At 43.8% G+C, this 20,345-nt stretch overlaps 2 protein-coding genes across 2 annotated transcripts in view; both read left to right on the forward strand.

Annotated features, from left to right (window-relative positions):
• GAN (gigaxonin) overlaps positions 1–20,345 on the forward strand; it is a 53,465-nt gene that overhangs the window by 10,512 nt on the left and 22,608 nt on the right. The gene's annotated exons all lie outside the window — the stretch shown is intronic.
• On the forward strand, positions 10,789–11,118 carry LOC309837479 (protein SLC31A2-like; the record flags this gene model as incomplete). The annotated part of the gene is made up of 1 exon (XM_082677976.1): positions 10,789–11,118. One exon carries the CDS (start codon positions 10,789–10,791, stop codon positions 11,116–11,118), a length of 330 nt encoding a protein of 109 aa, XP_082534102.1.

The raw sequence follows: 20,345 nt of genomic DNA on the forward strand, positions 1-20,345 counted from the left end.
CAGGAAATGAGGTTGCCCTGGGCTAGGGTGGGTCCGTGGACTTGGAGTGAAGTGGCTGTAGTAGGGAGATTAGCAATAGGACTTGTTGGTGAGAAAAGGGAAAGACCCAGGAGAGCCCAGGGTCACTTCCTCAGTATCCTCAGTGACCAGTGCTTATCATCACTTACTGTGGGTATAAGGACAGCTGTAAAAGACTCTGGAGTACAGGATCTGTCCTCAGAGTTTACAGCTTAGTTGTGAAGGCACAAAGTGCAGAACCAAGGCTCTTTTAATTGCATAGACACTTCTAGCCATAGGAGTTCCGAGGACGAAGGACCCCTTGCGTGATCCCGTAAGGTTTTGTAAACAGAATTGAACACGGCCTTGGGGAGGAGTTGGAGGTGGGTGGGTGGGCGGGTAGGGGAAGAGGGGGGCAAGGAGAAGGGTTCAGGTGAACAAAGGTTTGAGTGCGGGGGCTTGTATGCGCCCAGGGTAGTAAGTATACTTCCCCGGGCTGGACTGGAGCCTTGGCTAGGCAAGTGCTGGTGGACGGGCAGGTCAGGACGGCATTCCCGAGTGCCAGGCTAGTTCGCTTAGATTTTTCTTTCTTTTTTTTTTAACGTCTTTACTGGAGTATAATTGCTTTACAGTGGTGTGCTAGTTTCTGCTTTATAACAAAGTGAATCAGTTATACATATACATATATCCCCATATCTCTTAGATTTTTATTCAGTCTTTCACCAGTAGTACTAGTGATAGAAACAGAGCTCTGCTTTAAGAAGGTGACTTGGAGGTTGTTTGTTCACAGGACCGAGACGGGGACCAGAGTTGCTTACGGATTCAGGTCAGCACCCCGTGGCGCTGTCCCGCACCGTGTCAGTAGTAATGACCGAGGTCGGGATTAGAGGAAGTAGCAATCGACTGCTAATGGATGTGGGAATTAGGCTGAGGGAGAGGGAAGAGCTAAGAGGTTTTGAGGCCAGCTGCTTAAGAAAAGTGGGGAAGGTAACATCTGTCTTCGATGTGTCCTATTCAAGGTAGCATCGCCCTATAAACCCCTTAATTACATTCTGTGGAGTGTGGCACTTACCTGCGAATGTGTGTGTTTCTCACCTCTGCCTCTCTTGACTTCCTGCTTTTTACTGGCAGAGGAATTCCTGTTCATCCTTCAGGACCCGGTATCCCTTCCTTTGTAACATTTTCCCAATCCTGCTAAATAATCCCTCTGTCCTACAGGCTTCTCTGTAGTGTGTGGCGTGTACCTTCAGTGTACCACGTGTCAGTGCCCCGCTGACTTTTATTCAGTGGGGAGAAATAGAACAGACAGATGGACTGGGTGCTTTCAAAGCGTCCTTTATCTCTAGGGTCAGAGGCACTAAATCCATTAGTGGAAAGTCTGTAGGTAAGAGACTTGAGTTGACTGCAGTCTAAGTACTGATGAAGAAGTAGAAAATCAGAGTTCAGGATGCTGTATACGCTGCTTCCAAACAAGATGAAACTTTCGGCTGTGGCGTTTTACTGTATAGCTGAATATGTACTGGGGACTGGGGGAGAGGGGCAGAAGAAACCATCTTAGAACAGATTTTAACCAGAAGAGAGTCTTTAATTTTGTCCTGTTTCACATGGCGCAGTCAAGCTCAACAAAGTCCATTTCTGGTGCCAAGAGACCTGGGAGAAGGGTCCAAATTCTTTATTCAAAAGTAGTAGCTCCAGTGAGAGAGCTTTTGTCACAACATGACTAAAGAATTAATAGAGAAGCATTCATTCCCTTGACAACATTTTGGAAGGCACTTTCAGCTTCAGGTTGTTTAGAGAAGTTTATAACAGTAGATTATAAATGAAGAAGGCGCCAGAAGCAGAAAGATCATTGTGAGATGCTGAAGTGCACCTCATCCTGAGCTGCCTCTCATTTATTAAAGAAAACTGAAAGGGGGTGTGTTTCAGGCTGTAGTTGATTTTTGGTTTTGGTTTTGTTTTCCTAGTCCCACTATCCTTTTTTAAAAAGAAAAAAAGAGCTTCTTAACCGTCACTTAACACTTCGGTTTGAACTCCTTTGAAAGGATGAATACAGGGCTTCCCTGGTGGCGCAGTGGTTGAGGGTCCGCCTGCTGATGCAGGGGACGCGGGTTCGTGCCCCGGTCCGGGAGGATCCCGCATCCCGCATGCCGCGGAGCGGCTGGGCCCGTGAGCCATGGACGCCGAGCCTGCGCGTCCGGAGCCTGTGCTCCGCAGTGGGAGAGGCCACAACAGTGTGAGGCCTGCGTACCGCAAAAAAAAAAAAAAAGAAAAAGGATGAATACAAAGACAAGAATAAATTCATATAAATTCTTACTTCTCCTTTGAATTTATTCAGGAGTTCCACTTTGCCTTTGAAAAGACATAAACCTTCCTTCTGACTCTTTACATTGGGAAGAGGGAATAGAAAGTGAGTAGAAACATGGACCTACTTCTGCAGTATGAAATTTCTGTAGTATTCAGTGCCATGGGTGTACTGCAACAAAGAAGACCCCGGTCCACCAGTTTTTAATTAGAGAAGATTTGTAAGAATGCCCCCCAGATCAAAGGGGCTTACTCTTGAGATGGTTGTATATTTCCATGGACTCTTTTTTTAATATATATATAAATTTACTTACTTATTTATTTTTGGCTGTGTTGGGTCTTCGTTGCTGCACATGGGCTTTCTCTAGTTGTGGCGAGCAGGGGCTACTCTTCGTTGCGGTGCGTGGGCTTCTCATTGCGGTGCCTCTCGTTGCGGAGCATGGTTTCTAGGTGCGCAGGCTTCCGTAGTTGTAGCACGCGAGCTCAGTAGTTGTGGCTCGTGGGCTCTAGAGCGCAGGCTCAGTAGTTGTGACGCACAGGCTTAGTTGCTCCGCGGCATGTGGGATCTTCCCAGGCCAGGGCTCAAACCCGTGTCCCCTGCATTGGCAGGCAGATTCTTAACCACTGCGCCACCAGGGAAGCCCGCCATGGGCTCTAAAGGTTAGAGGAGGAGGCTCTTTTAAACAGCATCTGAAAAATCATACCTGAGGAGAACATCTGGAACTATTTGACAGGTTGAGGCATGAATGTCTTTCTTTTATTTCCAAAAAGTCAGGGTGTGACCAGAACAAGGAATCAGGCTGGTTTCATCCTAGAAGAATTTTTGGCTTCGCAAGTTGCTGCCTCATGATTCTGTCTTTGAACTCACCCTAAAATTTTAATATGCATTTTCAAACCTTGTCTTTTAAAAGGTAAATTTTATTGACTGCTTTACTTTCAGATGTACAAGAACTGGATTTAAATTTTAAGAATTTTTTATACAAAAAGTTTTATGGAAGACCCCATGAGGGTTCAATTATTTATGTCATCCTAAGTTCTGGTTCTGACCAGGGTACGTAATATATTGTTACAGTTGTATTCTATATGTACATATTATTTCTGGTTCATCTTTTCATTTGAAGTCAAGTTGTGTCCCTCTTATATCTCAGTGTAATGCCCATAATCACTTTTAATAGCTATTTGTTATGACGTCATATTGCTGCACCATATAATTTGCTTCATCATTCCTCTTTGACGTTTTAATTTGCAGTTATTTTTTTCTTCTGAATAGTCACTATAAACAAATTAGGGGGGAAAAAAAGACTCTTGGTTGTTTTTTCTTTGTATTTTTTGTGGGTAAACCCACTGTGGGGACTATGTCCCAGGCATATCTGTTTCTGAAGATAGAAACAAATTTGTTCTTATTATATGAAACCAGATTACTATCCAGGAAGACTGGATATCATATCAAGACCCTGGCAGTGTGTATCTGATTATTTTTTTTTCCCCTCAGGTTTATTACCATTGCCTGGTCCCTTTTGCAAGTGGTTTCTCAAAGTTATTACTATTTTGCATATTATTACTATTTCGTTAGGCTGGATTTCTAAATGTTGTATGTTTGCCATGGTAAAAATATTTAGAGCAGGGTTTGGCAAACTTTTTCTCTAAAGGGTCAGAAATATTTTAGGCTTTCCAGTCCACGTGTGGTCTCTGTCACATACTCTTCTTTGTTTGTTCTTATTTTTAACAACAACCTTTTAAAACATAAAAACCATTTTTAGCTCAAGGGCCATACAAAAACAGGCTGTGGGTTGTAGTCAACTGTGACCTAGAGTATTTGAGTTTTTAAAATTTGGACATAAAACCTCTAACGCTGGTGATCATCTTTAATGCAGTTTAAATGTCAGGTCATGATTTGCATGCTGGTCTTCCAGAGAGCAGAGGCTGGCAGTCAAGGCTGATTCTCCCTGGCTCCCTCACCTGCTCTCCCCTCCGCCCCCCGTATTCATCTCTTTCTTCTTGGATGGTCTGTTGTGTATCCTCTTCCTTCTCCTTAAAAAAAAATTTTTTTTTTCCTTCCTTTCTGGCTCCTTTTCCCAAGCATGAAAGTATGGTTAAGTCCTTTCCAGCAACCGGCACTTAGGAGATGTGCAAATGTTGAATGAATACGTCCGTTAAAAGCAAACATACTCTGCATCCTCTTCTAACAAGTGCACGATTTCCTTGACTTTCCTCCAGTGATTCTTGAAGGAAGAGTCTGTGTATCTCGTCCTCGGTCTCACCTCCTGCTTCACTCTGCCCATAGGCTCGTGACTTCTCACTCCATTAAAACTGTTCTTTCGAAAATTGCTAAATATAATGGCCAAATCAAGTGAAAACTTTTTTTTTATTGAAGTAGAGTTGATTTACAATTTTGTGTTAATTTCTGCCATACAGCAAAGTGATTCAGTTATACATATATATATATATACATTCTTTTTTTAAATATTCTTTTCCGTTATGGTTTATCATAGGATATTAAGTATAGTCCCTGTGCTGTACAGTAGGACGTTGTTGTTATTCATTCTATATATAAAAGCTAACATCTGCTAACCCCAAATTCCCAATCCATCTCTCCCCCAGTCCCCTCCCCCTTGGCAACCACAGTCTGTTCTCTATGTCTGTGAGTCTGTTTCTGTTTCATAGAGAAGTTCATTTGTGTCATATTTTAGATTCCACATATAAGTCATATCATATAGTATTTGTCTTTCTCTTTCTGACTTAACTCAAGTTCAAACTTTTAAGTGCTTCTCGCACTTGACCTGTCTGCTGTGTTTATCACTCTAGGGCATTTTCTTGATGCTCAGGCTCTCCAGGCCTCTGTGACACCTTTGTCCCATTTCCCCCACAGTCTCCTTTTCTGGTTCTTTCCTCGTCTGTCCCTAAACGTGATGTGGCACAAGGTTCTGTCTTCTCTCTGTACTCTCCCCACAACAATCTCATCAAATCAGCACCAAAGGTGCTGCTGCCCCCTCTCTTCTGAGCCCCAGGCCTGGACATCTGACGGCCAGCTACACGGCCACCCCACACCCAGTCAGGTCCAGCTCCCTCTGCCCCCAGGCAGGTTGTCCTTCATTACCAGACTCTCCAGGAGAAACGGGGGAGTCCTCAGGGCGCCACCCCCTCCACCCTCCTGGAAGCTGTCTCTTCGTTACCATCGCCAGCACTCGTGCTCTAGCTTCCATAATTCCTGAGTTGTGGCAGGATCTCTGCTGGTTCATCAGTCTCCCAGAGCTGCCACCAGAGTGATGTTTCTAGAATGTAATTAGATAATGTTCGATACTCCAGTGACTTTGGGGATGTGACTGATTCAGGCGCTGGGGCAGGAAGAATATACTATGTGCCTGGAGCATTTGTGCCAGAAAGTAAGGTAAAGAGGTGCTCAAAAGAAAACAGAGGCTTTTAGAAAGCGCACAGACTTGGCCTGAAAGAAGTCCCGACGGCCAAAGCTGGAATGATTTGAGCAAGAAAATGAATACCAACAACATTGGATTATAATCCGTAGAATAAAGAAATACCTATGTGTCTATGGATGAATAAATGGTTGGATGGATAAATAAATTAATGGTGGAGAAGAAACAGTTCTTTCTTACAGAAGAATTTCAATTAATAAATGTAGAAGAAGGAATAAGAGAATAGGAAATCATCCATTGAACACCACAGTAATAATGGAGACTGAAATTAGTGGACAAGAGTTTGAAGAGAAAAAGGATATTTGCATATTCTCACATTACCTCTTCTGATATATTTATTAATTACAAAGGGAAAAATAGTATCTTAGAGTGGAGAAACCTAACAGCACCTAACCAAGTGGCCAAGGTTAAGGTCAGCACATTGACACATGGTTAATAACATGCCCAAGGTTAATAGCATATTGACATCATGTTTTCCCTGATGTGATGGGCACAGCATCACTTTGGTAGTATCCCTGCCAGAAATGCTCAGCCTCAGTCTAATCATAAGAAATTAAACCCAAGTTCAGGGACATTGTACAGAATAATTGACCAGTGCTCACCAAAGTGTCAGGTCTTTAAAGATGAAGAAAGACTGAGGAACTGTCACAGTTTAGGGACACCACAACTAAATGCAGTTTGGAACCCTGGATTGGGTCCCAGAATGGAGAAAGGACATTAGGGGGAAAACTGGTTAAATTTGAACAAAGTCTATAGTTTATTGAATAGTACTGACCAGTCTTTATTTCTTAGTTTTGAGCATTGTACTAAGATTATATAGGTTACATACCAAGTGAAGTAACCAGAGAAAGACAAAGATCAAATGATGTTGCTTATATGTGGAATCTTAAAAAAAAAAAAAAAGATACAAATGAACTTATTTACAAAACAGAAATAGACCCACAGGCATAGAAAACAAACTTATGGTTACCAAAGGGGAAAGGAGGGGGGATATATTAGGAGTTTGGGATTAACATATCCACACTACTATATATAAAATAGATAACCAGCAAGGACCTACTGTACAGCACAGGGAACTCTACTCAATATTTTGCAATGACATGTAAGGGAAAAGAATCTGAAAAAAAAATAGATGTATATATAACTGAAACACTTTGCTGTATACCTGAAGCTAACACAGCATTGTAAATCAACTATACTTTAATAAAAATTTTTTAATTAAAAATTTTTTTTATTTTAAAAATAAAAAAATTTTTTTTAAAGACTATGTGATGTATTAACAGTAGATATGCTTCATGAAGGGTATACAGGAGCCCTACAATTCTTAAAAACTTTTTTGTGAGTTTAAAATTATTTCAAAATGAAAAGACTTTTAAGAAACTCCTCCTGAGTGTCTCCATTTCCCTCAAGGTGAAGTCCACATTCTTTCGCATGGCCCCTCGACTTGGGTTTGTTTGATTTTTTACAATTCGATCGAGGTTACTCGTTTTTGGCAAGAACAGCACATGAGCGATGCTGCACCCTCCTCGGTGCATTGATCAGGGGTCCGTGTTGGCAGCTTGTCCCAACATCAGTAGTGTTGATTTGATCACATGGTTAGAGACGATGTCCGCCAGGTTAATCCACTCCTTTTCTCTTTGTACTTACCATGTAATTAATGGGGCGAGACTTTGAGAGTATGTAAATATTGCATTCCCCATCAACCTTCTAGTTTTAGCATCCGCTTACGCTCTGTAACTATCATTCCTTCTGTATGTATTAGGCGGGCTCCTAAATTTTAGGCTTAAGCAGCTGGGTAGGAAATCGCACCGTTTACCACGATGGGGACAGTAGAGGGAGGAACAGGCTTTCAGCCGGTCGGGACAAAGACTTATTGTGGAACGTACAGGGTACTTTATCTAGAGGCTTCAGATGAGGGGGTTAAAACCCAAATTCCTAGAAATGACTGGTAACATTTCATTTTACTAACATTAAGACCATGGTTAGAAGTGACAGTTGGTCAGTTCCTCAAGGGTGGGGACCACCGGCTGGTTGAGATCCAGTTTCTAAATCCGTGCCCAGTGCCGGATGCTGTGCCCAGGCAGTGAAGGGACTCGCTGTGCAAAACAGAGTCACCATTTTTATGGGTTTGGTCTCACTTTACAGCTTTCCCTCTGGCAATCGCTGCGTTTCTGCCAGGAGTAATTAATGTCACCCGTGGTCGTGTACACCCACTGTCCCTGTGATATTTCGTGGATACCACCTCCCTCCCTCCCTCCCTGTCCGCTCCCCGCCCCGCCCCAACACTGGCTCACAGTCTACACAGTTTCCTTGAGCTGTCCCTGTTTGAGGTGTAATTCACACTTTCCACCTTCTCTTTTCAGAAAACATCACCTTCCCTGCGGTAAATTTCTATTTTGTTCAAATCACATGACTGGAAGGCATATACTTTGTGTTTTCGTATCTCTTCCAGATAGTGATGTCATAGGATGTGGTTACTCAGAGCAGATCTAAATATGAAACGCTGTACTTCATCTTCAGAGTGGATGATGTGATAAGAGGAGGAAGATGGAAAACATTTTTGTGAATCCTCACGTGTTGTGTGATCAGGGAGCGGGGAGGTGGTCAGGGACAGATAGGACGGTGGCCTCTGCATCCTCTATGGTGAAGTGGCTCTGCTTCGGCTTCATTACCAGGGGCTGGTTTGGTGGGCTGACAGCTGGACAGCAAGCCTTTCCTTTTCTGGAAACCTTTCCTAACCTTCGCACTTCTCCATTCTCTGTAGCTCCTAGTTTCCCATGCAGTGCCCCAGTTATGGTGAGGGGAAGGCAGTGAAGCAGGGCAGGATGGAGCGCCGGGCAGTTAGGCACATTCACAGACGACAGCCCTCCCCTACAGCCAGTTTACATTCGGGCCTCAGCACAAAGGCAGATGATTGCGTCAGGGGCCTCTGGCTAGTGGAACATTTGAACATTCAATTCTTGAATGCTGACTACAGCACACCCTGGCTCGGATGCTGGGGGAAAGCAGTGCAGACCAACCAGCGGATGCTGTACAGGGGAGCGTACAGATGCTTAGCTGGTGAACGATGCCCCTTCTGAACACTTGTGCTCATTTTGTTTCGGAGCCAAATGGAAACAGTAACTGATCATTGCAGCGTTAAAATCCATTGGTTCCCCCGCCTGGCTGTGTGCTGTTATCAAGTGCATGATATTTTTCAAGTGCCCATTCAGTACTGGACACTTTATGGGGTATGGAGGTAGAGCAGTGAACAAAACAAAGTCCCTGTTTTCATGGATGTAAACATTAAACAAATGCCTTCTATTAGATGGTGGTAAATTCTAGGAATAAAATAAAGCAGGGAGGGGAGTGGGGATGTTATTTTATTTAATTAATTTATTTATTTTTAAAATTTGTTTTTGGCTGCTTTGGGTCTTAGTTGCTACGCACAGGCTTTAGTTGCGGCGAGCGGGGGCTACTCTTCGTTGTGGTGCAGGGGCTTCTCATTGCGGTGGCTTCTCTTGTTGCGGAGCACGGGCTCTAGGCGAGCGGACTTCAGTAGTTGTGGCATGTGGGCTCAGTAGTTGGGGCTCGTGGGCTCTAGAGCGCAGGCTCAGTAGTTGTGGTGCACGGGCTTAGTTGTTCCACTGCATGTGGAATCTTCCCAGACCAGGACTCGAACCCGTGTCCCCTGTGTTGGCAGGCAGATTCTTAACCACTGCGCCACCAGGGAAGCCCAGGGGCTGTTATTTTAGATAACAAGGTACCGGGCCGCTCTTTGGAGGTGTTCCTGGAATAGAGACCTGAAGTCAGTGAAGGATTAAGTCTTCCTTCCACTAATCAAGGAAGTGGGAGGTGGAGAGAATATTCCAGGCAGGAGGGAATACATCAGAATAAGCTGGGAAACGTTTAAAATATACGTTGTCTTGGACCTGACATAATTGGTCTAGGACCTGCTTTTCTATAAAAGCTCTTCAGAAGCTTCTGGGAAGCAGAGCTACTCTTAAAATCCAGTAAAAGTATGAGTCATTCCAGGATCTATATGAGGAAAACAGTGTTGATGGTAAATAAGTAAAAACCATAATCCCTCTGGGTAAAAAGAATTGGAGGCAGGGCTTCCCTGGTGGCGCAGTGGTTGAGAGTCCGCCTGCCGATGCAGGGGGTGCGGGTTCGTGCCCCGGTCTGGGAAGATCCCACGTGCCGCGGAGCGGCTGGGCCCGTGAGCCATGGCCGCTGAGCCTGCGCGTCCAGAGCCTGTGCTCCGCAACGGGAGAGACCGCAACAGTGAGAGGCCTGCGTACCGCAAAAAAAAAAAAGAATTGGAGGCAAAGAGAAATGAATAGAGGAAATTAAAGGAAATAATGAAGGGAAAGAAACAGTCTTGAACCTTAATGAGAATGCTATTCTTATACTAAAGTTTGACTCTTAGAATAATAGAGGACTGCGGCTCTGGTCCGCATTTCTACTTTTTCTTTGGCACCTCCTGCTCTGAGTGAACCAATGTCCTGCTGGTGGCAGTTCCCAGACGGGCCACACAGCACCATGCCTGTGTTTTCTCGTGGTTTCCTCTGCTCACTGCTCCCTGACTTTGCTTGGTCTTGTGGGAGGAGCATTGCAAGGATTAGTTAGCCTATGTAGGTTGAGGTGCTGTGCAAGGGGAGCTTACCTAGAGGTTGGCCGGTGGCACCTAGCTCATATCCCGCCGTGTGCCTCGGGATCTCCTTGGACCTCCCTCTGGGACACCTGGTCAGGTGTCAGACATCTGTGTAAATGCTTTTCTCCTGTGTAGATGGAATTCTTAGGTGGCAGGAACTGGGAGATAGATGGGTTCCTGCATTCCCATCCACCAAAAAGCAGGCCTTGTCGTGAGAGGATGCCATCTGTTGATGGAAATATTACCTGCACATTTGTATTTCATAAAGTTGACTGGGACTAAAAAATTACATTTTAAAAAGAGACTGTCTTTTTTAGAGCAGTTTAAGGTTCACAGCAAAATTGAGAGGAAGATAGAGGTTCCCCATATACCTCCTGCCTACTTCCGCTTCTCTTTGATTTCTGGAGTGTCCACAGTCCTGCAGGCATGGCCCTTTCGGTGTTGGTCGTCTTGCTCCTGGCTGTGTTGTATGAAGGCATCAAGGTTGGCAAAGCCAGGCTGCTCCACCAGGCCCTGATGAGCCTGTGCATCTCCACCAGCCAGCAGCTCATCGAAGAGACAGACCAGAGTTCTTCAAGCTCAGAGTCCCCTGCGGTCAGCAGAACCCACCTCAGGTGGTTCTTGTGTCCCTTCGGCCAGTCTCTACTTCATGTTGCTCAGGTGGTCATCGGCTACTTCATGATGCTGGCTATTATGTCCTACAACACCTGGATTTTCTTTGGCGTGGTCCTGGCTCAGGTGTGGGCTACTACCTAGCCTATCCACATCTCAGCATGACTTAGCTGGTGACAGCTGTGCAGGCTCTGGGAGCTGGAGAGAGCTGGGGCCATTCTTTCCAGACATTGAACTTCCAGCCCCACGTCTCCTTTTTCTTCTGTTGGCTGTTCTTATGGCATTCCCAGCTCCTGGAAACTTTGAGTTGAAGCCAGCATTTGCTCCCTGGAGTTCAGAGGCCACTGCAGCTCCTCAGCCAGGCTGCAGAGGGCCCAAGCATAGTCTTTCTGTGCCTTAAGAAGGCTGCTGTGACCAGAGGGTGAATGGAGAGACCAGAACCCGGGGGGCAGGTTTCCTGATGATGGCAGCATATGCTGGGACCTGTTTCCCTTTCTTGGGGGAAGAGTGACAGCAGACTAAAGGCAGAGAAGCAGGACTGTTAGCAAGGCTTTGACCTATCCTCCAAATAGAGTGAGCTTCTCCCATCAGACAGCGCTGCCTGCAGGAAGATGATACTTCAATGGCTTTAGGGGTCAGGGAGCTCTTCATGGCCTTAATGCCACCCTCTTATTCTGATCCTCCTTCTATGCAAAACCAAGAACTGCATTGAGTACTATTCAATACAGATGTTCTTTACTTATTACTTACTGCTCACCCATAATGATCTGGTAGGGAAACGCGACTCATCCATTTAAAATACTGAGTAAGCCACAGGGGGTAATGACTGAAGATGCAATAAGCAGCCAAACCAACGCATTACACTAGTAGAGTTAGGTGGGGCTCTTCAGATATGTGAACCTTTTCACTTTCAAGAAAAGGGAAGAATAGACCCGCGGAGAGAAAAATCACTGCTGTACACTGTAATGTCTACACTCAAGTACCTCGTGGGCTAGATGAAAGATGGTCTGAAGCTTTGAGAACTTAAAAAGAAATATATTTTAATAAATATATATTTTTAAATAGTCAAAAAAACCCAAACAGAACATGTGTAGCCTCCCCCATGCTCAGCATCGCCCCCCAGAGGGGAGCCTTTGTTACAGCTGATGATGCTCCATTGATAACATCATCCCCCAGGGTCCATAGTTTACGTTAGGGTTCACTCTTGGTGTATATTTTGTGGGTTTGGACAGATGCATAATGACATGTATCCACCGTCGTAGTAACATACCTGACTAGTGTCACTGCCCTGAAATTCCTGTGCCCTAAAGATCCTTTTTTGGTGTGGTTTTTAGGAGCTCACAAAGACAAAAAAAGGAGGAGGGGGCATTTGTAAAACAGGCTCCCCACAGGAGCAGACATCATTAGTTGGGCCTCAGTGGGCAAAGCAGTGCTGAGCCCACGCCCCTCTGCTCTTGAGAGCTTCCCAGGTTGAGGTGACATGAATCATTTGAAACCGTGTGAGTAATGCCCCTGAATTTCCCTGTAACTTCTGTAATGCTTGACTCCTTGAGCATTACATTCTCTTGCATCCTATTTGAGGTTTCCTTGCTTTTATTGGAGACAAGCTTTTGCGTCCCGGGGCAGGAAAAGTCACTTAGATGTCTTCTGTGTCACTGTTATATCAGATCCCGTTCAGTAACGTCTCCCGTGAGGAGGAGGACCAGGACTGATTACCTGGGGTGTTTGTTATGACGTTTAGACACACTGGACTTTTCCAGCAATGGGAAGCCAGTTAGAAGAGGATAGTATACAACCAGCAGAGGACTTTGCTCTGTTACACTTTTTTAAAAGTCGTAGACCTCTTTCATGGATGTAAAACTTTGAATCATGCCAGCTTCTTTATTAGCCAACAGCTTTTTTCTTATAAAACGTCTTTCCAGTGTTGTCAAGAGAAAGAAAAACTGATTTTGTTTCATTTGTGTTTAAGTTTAATAGAACAGAAAGTAAATGCTTGCCCAGAGGGTAGGTGATAGGAGGGAAAATGAACTTGCACTGCATCACCCACAGAAGGCATATTGTAAATCCTATGAAACTGATTGAGTTGGCTGGACTTTATCCTCTAGGACTCAACAGAATGTGTGTCTCCAGAGCTGAGTCTCCGCCTAACTTTTTGGTGTGTTTCAGCAGTTTAGCCCAGAAGTGCTCAGGGGTGGGGAAGCCCTCAGATCACCTTATTTAACCTCTTCTTTTTACAAATGAGAGAACAGGGGCAGAGGGGGGGAATGTTTTGCCCTAGAAACAGAAAACTGGGGAAGAATGTGATAGGCATGGATATTTATATCTGAACACTGGAGGCCCAATCTTACAATACTCCCCATTATTTCTAGTTTTTTCAAAGAGTGTTATGAAATTCTCAAAGTGATGTTTTAAGTCTACGGCAGTTTCTAGGAGAGAGTTTGTAAATTGACATCACATAATAATAATAAAAACAAGGATTTTGTGACTTCCAATAAATTTATATATGACTCTATATCTTCCTGGGGTGGAGATACAAAACAGAAAAGAAGAGGGAGAGGGGCAATATTAGGGTAGGAGATTAAGAGGTACAAACTGTTATGCATAAAATAAGCTACAAGGATATATTGTACAACACGGGGAATATAGCCAGTATTCTATAATAATTATAAATGGAGTATAACCTTTAAAAATTGTGAGTCACTATATCGTGTACCTGGAACTTATATAGCATTGTACATCAACTGTACTTCAATTAAAATAAGAAAGGAAACAGAAGAGTTGATTTACTTCCTGATATATATGGACTAACTTTAGAAACAAAACTATTGGTTATTAACCCTTTGGCTTAGTTTTTTTTTTTTTTTTTAATTCATTAACTCATTCAGTCCAGTTCATTGAATTCTCAGTTATATGTGGCAGAGAAGATAGAAATGATGTTCAAGGTGAGAAAATTCTAGATTAAAAAAGGGAAAATACAGAGAAAATGTGTTGGTAGATATTGGGAAAATCAGGGTATTTACTGGAGGAAAGAAATGTGAAACAGAATACAACAAAAACTGAAGGGATATAGAGATTTAATTGGGGAATGGGGGAGGGGGAAGTGAAGACAAGAAGAGGGAAAATACGTCCAGGTTTGTAAATGAGAAAGGGATGGCAAGTATCCAGGCAATGAAAGAAGGGGGAACTTCCCTGGTGGTCCAGTGGTTACGACTCCGTGCTTCCAATGCAGGGAGTGGGGGTAAGATCCCTGGTCAGGGAACTAAGAACCTGCATGCCCCATGGCAAGGGCAAAAAAAAAAAAAAGTCTTATAAAAATATTGGATCACTATAAATCGACTGTACTTCGAATAAAAAATTTTAAAAAATAGAAAGAAGTGAAAGAAGGAAGTAACTGCAAATGACAGCAGGCTGTGAAGCAAGACAGTTTCACAGCAGGTCTGAGTGACTCTTCGTGTCTAAGACGGATAAGGGCTAACGGCCAACTTTCACTATGTTCCTGACAGACGGATGGATATCAGCCTCCTGAGACGTCACCTGCAGGCTGGTGATGGTCTGTGAATTGTCACCTGGCCATGATAATATAAGTACACACGGAGAGTAAAAGTTAGAAACTCTTGTAGCAGTTTGACAGAATAATTTTATGTCCGTTGAATCTAATAATAAAAGAGTTGGGGCCACAGGAATTCCCTGGCGGTCCAGTGGTTGGGACTCTGCGCTTTCATTGCCGTGGCCCAGGTTCAATCCCTGGTCAGCGCAACCAAAAAAAAAAAAAAAAATTTAAAAAAGAATTGGGGGGCTTCCCTGGTGGCGCAGTGATTGGGAGTCCGCCTGCCGATGCAGGGGGATGTGGGTTCGTGCCCCGGTCTGGGAAGATCCAACATGCCGCGGAGCGGCTGGGCCCGTGAGCCATGGCCGCTGAGCCTGCGCATCCAGAGCCTGTGCTCCGCAACGGGAGAGGCCACAACAGTGAGGGGCCCGCGTACCGCAAAAAAAAAAAAGAATTGGGGCCTGTATTTTATGTCTTTTAAATTTTGTTTTTTAATAACTCATTCCTTTTTTATTAAGGTATAATTGACATAGAACATTATATTAGTTTCAGGGTGTACAACATAATGATTTAATATTTGTGTATATTACAGAAGAGTCACCACAGTAAGTCTAGTTAACATCTGTCACCACACGTAGTTACAAAATTTTTTTTCTTATGGTGAGAACTTTGAAGATCTGCTCTCTTAGCAACTTTCAGGTATTCGGTACAGTATTATTAACTAGGCACCGTGCTGTACACTTCATCCCCATTACATTTTTATCGTATTTTACAAAAGATTCATCTGAGATGGGTTAGAAATACAAAAACACACATGGATACTTTGAGAAGCATCACTTAACCCCTTGCTACTCAGAGAGGTCTGGAGGGGTCTGCGTCACTGAGAGTGTTACCAATGCAGAAACTCAGCTCCCACCACGGACCTTCTGAAAGCTTGAGAAGCTCTGTGCTTCAGACCTTTCAACATTGAATGCATGAAACTATTAGGAAGTTCTTCCTTGTATTGATTCTAGCTCTGCCTCACTGTACCTGAGATCCTGCAGGAAAAACATCTCCTGTGACAGCTCTTCAGATATTTAAAGACTGCTGTTAATTCAAAAACTTATTTTACAAATCATTATTGAACATCTATTCTTTGTAAACTGACAGGCTACATTGTAGGGTTATAGTGATAAAGAGGACTCTGACCCCAAGGAACTTGAGGTTAATAAAGGAGAGAGGAAATGGGCTTTGTACATAAATACCATCATACAAGACAGGACCTGATGATCCCACAATATCAAGTGCTGGGGAAATTGATAACATGAGGAATTCTTTTCACCCGCAGGGCAGTGAGGGCGGAGATGGAGCCTGGGGTAGGGCAGGTGAAGGGGAGCCACTGCCAGGCCGGCATTCGAACAGCTCCTAAGAAGATGGCAGGAATTGGACATGCGCAGACGGCATGAGGGAGAGATCAGAAGTGGGACCGAAAGATGGGAAGCTTGGGATCTGAATTTAAACCGTAATCAAAATAAGGTTTTATAATTTAACCCTCAAGACATTTAGAGACTTCAAGAGTACAATGATTCATTTTTCATGGGCTTTAAAAAGGGTCAGACTTTATGGATCTGAAATGGTGAATGCTCATATTTAAAGGAGTCTTTTTTTCTGTCCTCTTAGCCATTGTCTGTACCCTGCCATCTGCTGAAAGAAAACCATACTCTTTAAAAGGAAACATTTTTCATTGTGAAAACATGAGATAGTACAGTTGATCCATGAACAACATGGGTTTGAACTGCACAGATCCACATATGCACAGATGTTTTTCAATATTGCACGGGTTTACTTATACACAGATTAATTGGAAAAAAAATCCACATATAAGTGGACCCATACAGTTCAAATCCATGTTTTTCAAGGGTCAGCTGTACACGATCTATGGTTGGTTGAGTCTGTGGGTGAGGATACGGGGGGCGGACTACTGGACTTGCGCATCTGCAGACTTTGGTATCCGTGTGGGTCCTGGAATCAGTCCTTCGAGGATACCAAGAGATGACTGTATAGTCATCATTTAAAAAAAAATCCAGTCGCATGGTTGAAAAATAAAAAGGGGACACACTGCACGGTCTCTTTGTAACCTCTTTCCCCGTCAGCCTGGTCCCCCTCCTCCTGCACTGTCCACAGCCCATGGGCAGGTACAGCCAGCTCTTGTTTGAACAACTTGAATTCTAGGTGGTGCCCCTCTCTCTGAACACGTTTTAGAGCTACTGCCTTTAAATAGGTGCAAGACTCGTCTGTATCTAGTCAGGAGAAAGAAACCACATAGTAATTTGAACAAGGAGAGTTTAATATAAAGAATTTTTAACTGCAGCAAGAGATTAGAGTAATAAGGGATTGGCTACTAAGAAGTAAACTCTAAAAATTAAAGGAATAGCTGGTGTACCCAGGGCTGAGATCCAGACTTTATTGGACAGCACACAGCCACAGCTCACCTCATGGCAGAGAAGCCACACTGGTAGAATTTGCTTGAAATCAGCCCTCTGGAACTTGCCAGAAATCTGTCCTTTAAGGTGTCTGGGAAAGCTGTTCACAGGGAGGTGTCTCCCCAGAAACAGTCGACTGCAAAACTGCCTCTGGGAGTTCCAGGGAAAGCTGCAGGGTGCTGCTGGCAGCTGTGCACTGCGGGAGCCTATCCAGCTGCAGAACCAGAGCCTGGCAGCAAAACTCTCTCCTCCTTCAGTGCCTTTCCAGCACCCTCCACTGAGAAGCTTAACATCATACCAGTTAACGCAGAAAAACTGTTGGAAAGGCTCAGAGCCATTTTCACAGAGCATGCAAAAAGGGTGGACTTGGAGCTCAGAGGCAATATGTTGGTAACCAGCACGGTGACTAAGAAATACAAATAGTCATGACATCCTGAGTGAAACGTTCCTGGAGGATGTGTCTGCATACGATAGATTTCAGAGCCAAATATTAATGATTTAGGTGTTATTCTTACTACTTACGTTATTTTTCTCTCTTGACTGAGAACTGACTGAAGTTTTTTTCTTCACTTTTAGTCAAAGTGTCAGTCATATAGGTACACCTAGGGTGCAGCAAGCAGAAAAGAAATGCCTTTTGAGTAAAATTATTAGTTCTATAGGAACTGTAGAGGTAGGAATAGCAGATACAGAATATAGGGGAGATACAAAGTTGTCTAAAACATATGTTATATATTCCATCAGTTTTGCTCTCCTAAGGCCTGCTGAGGCATCCTGCTGTACCAGAATGAACCAGCTTTCCTTCTGCTGGTGCAGAGCTGTTACCTTAGGGTCATTCTTCACCATTCCTTTCCCTGCTTTTCTGTGTTGGATCATGTCTTTTTTTAGTCCAGAATCTTCCTCTTTGTTGGGTCAGTTTTTTCCAACAGCATTCTGAGAAGGGCTGCATGGAAGATCAATTATTTTGAGAGTTTGTATAGCTGAAAATGTCTATTCTGTCCTGATATTTGATGAGTAGTTTGGCTGGCTATAAAAATCTAGGTTGAAAATAATTTTCCTTCAGAATTTTGAAGTCATTTCCACACTGCTATTAAAGTTCCATTTGGAAGTACGAAGCCGTTCTGATACCCATTCCTTTCTGTGTAACCTGTTTTTCTTTCTGGAAGCTTTTACAAATTTTTCTGTTTCCAGTATTCTGAAGTATTATGATGACATGCCTTGGAAAGGCATATTTTTATCCCTTGTTATGAGCATTTACTTGATAATATTCTCTTTTTGTTTTTTTTTTTTTTTTGGACACGGGCATTCCTGTTTTTCAGATGTTCAACCTTCCGGACTGATCTTCCAGTCTTCTTACCTTGTGTCTCCTATTTTCTACCTTTGTCTTTTTTGCCTTCTTGGCAGACTTGAGGTCTACAAGTTCTACGACTTGAAGCCTACAAGTCTATGACTTCTACAAATTTTAATTTTGACATTACATTAAAAAATTTTTTTTTTGTAGTCTTTAAAATGTTGTTGTCGTTGTTCTCTGAATGTTCCCTTTTAGAGCATCCTATTCTTGTTTCACAAGCACAACATCCTCTTTTTTCTCTCTGGGAATGTTAATGAGAGGTTTTCTTTTTTCCTTGACTTTTTATCTTGCGTGAGATCTGTACTTCCTAGAAGTTGACTTTTTTTCTGCTGGTTTTGGTTTCTGTCTTTCTTCTTTGTTAGGCATCTATTGAGTTGCTCAGTTTTAAGAGTGGGGCTCTAAAGCAGAGTTTCTTAACCCACGTGCCCCCCCCCCCAAAAAGATGTTATAATGTGTGAAGATAATGATGGTGTCAGCCCTCCAAGTGGCAGGGCAGCATCTGGGGAGGCTGAATCCCCCTGGCCCTGCACACAGCCTCATCTGTTTACCCCAGGGTCATATTACATTTTCTGCGTGTGGTGTGAAGTGAAGAAGTTTCAGAAGTGCTCCCCACAGTGCGTGGGAAGCTCAGAGCCCATAGGTTGGCTTAGTGACAGTGGATTTCATTGTTGCATGGTCCACCTGGGTCATTTTCTTGAGGCAGATCTGTGCCCATGTCTTTAGACCTTTCCTTTGGGGCTGATCAAATCCTCCAGAAGAGTCATCAGGTTCTCACCTGGAGGATGTAGGCCTGGCTTTCAGTAATTTTAGGAGCAAAATTGAGAAAAAAGACTGCTGATCTCAGCATTCAATATGTAGACACTCTCTTGACTCTCTCAGTTTTTGGTGCAGTGCACCTACCCTCAGATGTGCCTGCTACCCCCCTGTCCAGAGACGCCCGCTCCATCTCACACTCTGCAGCGCACGTCACTTATCTTCCACTGGAGCTGGGGAGCCTTACTAAACAGGGCAGAGGAGTCGTGTATCTATGTGGAGCAAGGATCTGGGAACTCACCTATTTCCTAAGACTTTGTCAGTCTCTTCTTCTGTAACTAGCTCATCCTTCACCCCTCCTTCCACAGCTTCCTCATCCTACCAATTCCAAGCCTTGGGGTAATTAAATGCAACTTAGGTTGTGTCTGAGCTTCCCTCGCTGCTAGATTAGGAATATCTTTTAGAACTTGGGTAAAGTACCTGTTCTTAAACAAGGCACAAAAAGTGTTGACTGTGAAAAATTATTCTTCACATTGTTCATCACCTTAAAAAAAAAGTGTCAAGTCTGCCAAGGGTTTGATATCAAGAAGATAACAGAAAACGCCTACACCTCAATATGAGGAGGGTGATTAGCTCAATTAAAAATGAGACTTGAGGGACTTCCCTGGTGGCACAGTGGTTAAGAATCTGCCTGCCAATGCAGAGGACACGGGTTCGAGCTCTGGTCCGGGAAGATCCAGAGCTACTAAGCCTGTGCACCACAACTACTGAGCCTGCACCCTAGAGTCCGCGAGCCACAACTGCTGAGCCCTTGTGCCACAACTACTGAAGCCCGCGCACCTAGAGCCCCTGCTCTGCAACAAGAGAAGCCACCACGATGAGAAGCCTGCACACTGCAACAAAGAATAGCCCCTGCTCGCTGCAACTAGAGAAATCCCACGTGCAGCAAGACCCAACGCAGCCATAAATAAATGAATGAATGAATGAATAAAAAAGAGAGAGACTTGAACTGGACATGTGTTTCACAGAAGAGGAAACACAGGGGGCTACAGACCTTTGAAGAGCTGTTTAGCACCTGGGTAATGAGGGGAAGGCAGGTCACAACCACCACCGGAGACCATACTTCTCTCACTGGATCGTGCATTGGAGGATTAGGAAGTGGGACAGAGATAAATGTCATAGACTTTGTGGGTCCACACATCCCCTTACATATACCAGATGAGGCTAAAAACTGCTCCAGCTACTTTGGAGAATAATTGAG

Source organism: Grampus griseus, assembly GCF_964374135.1.
Source record: "Grampus griseus genome assembly, chromosome: 19".
NCBI lineage: Eukaryota > Metazoa > Chordata > Mammalia > Artiodactyla > Delphinidae > Grampus > Grampus griseus.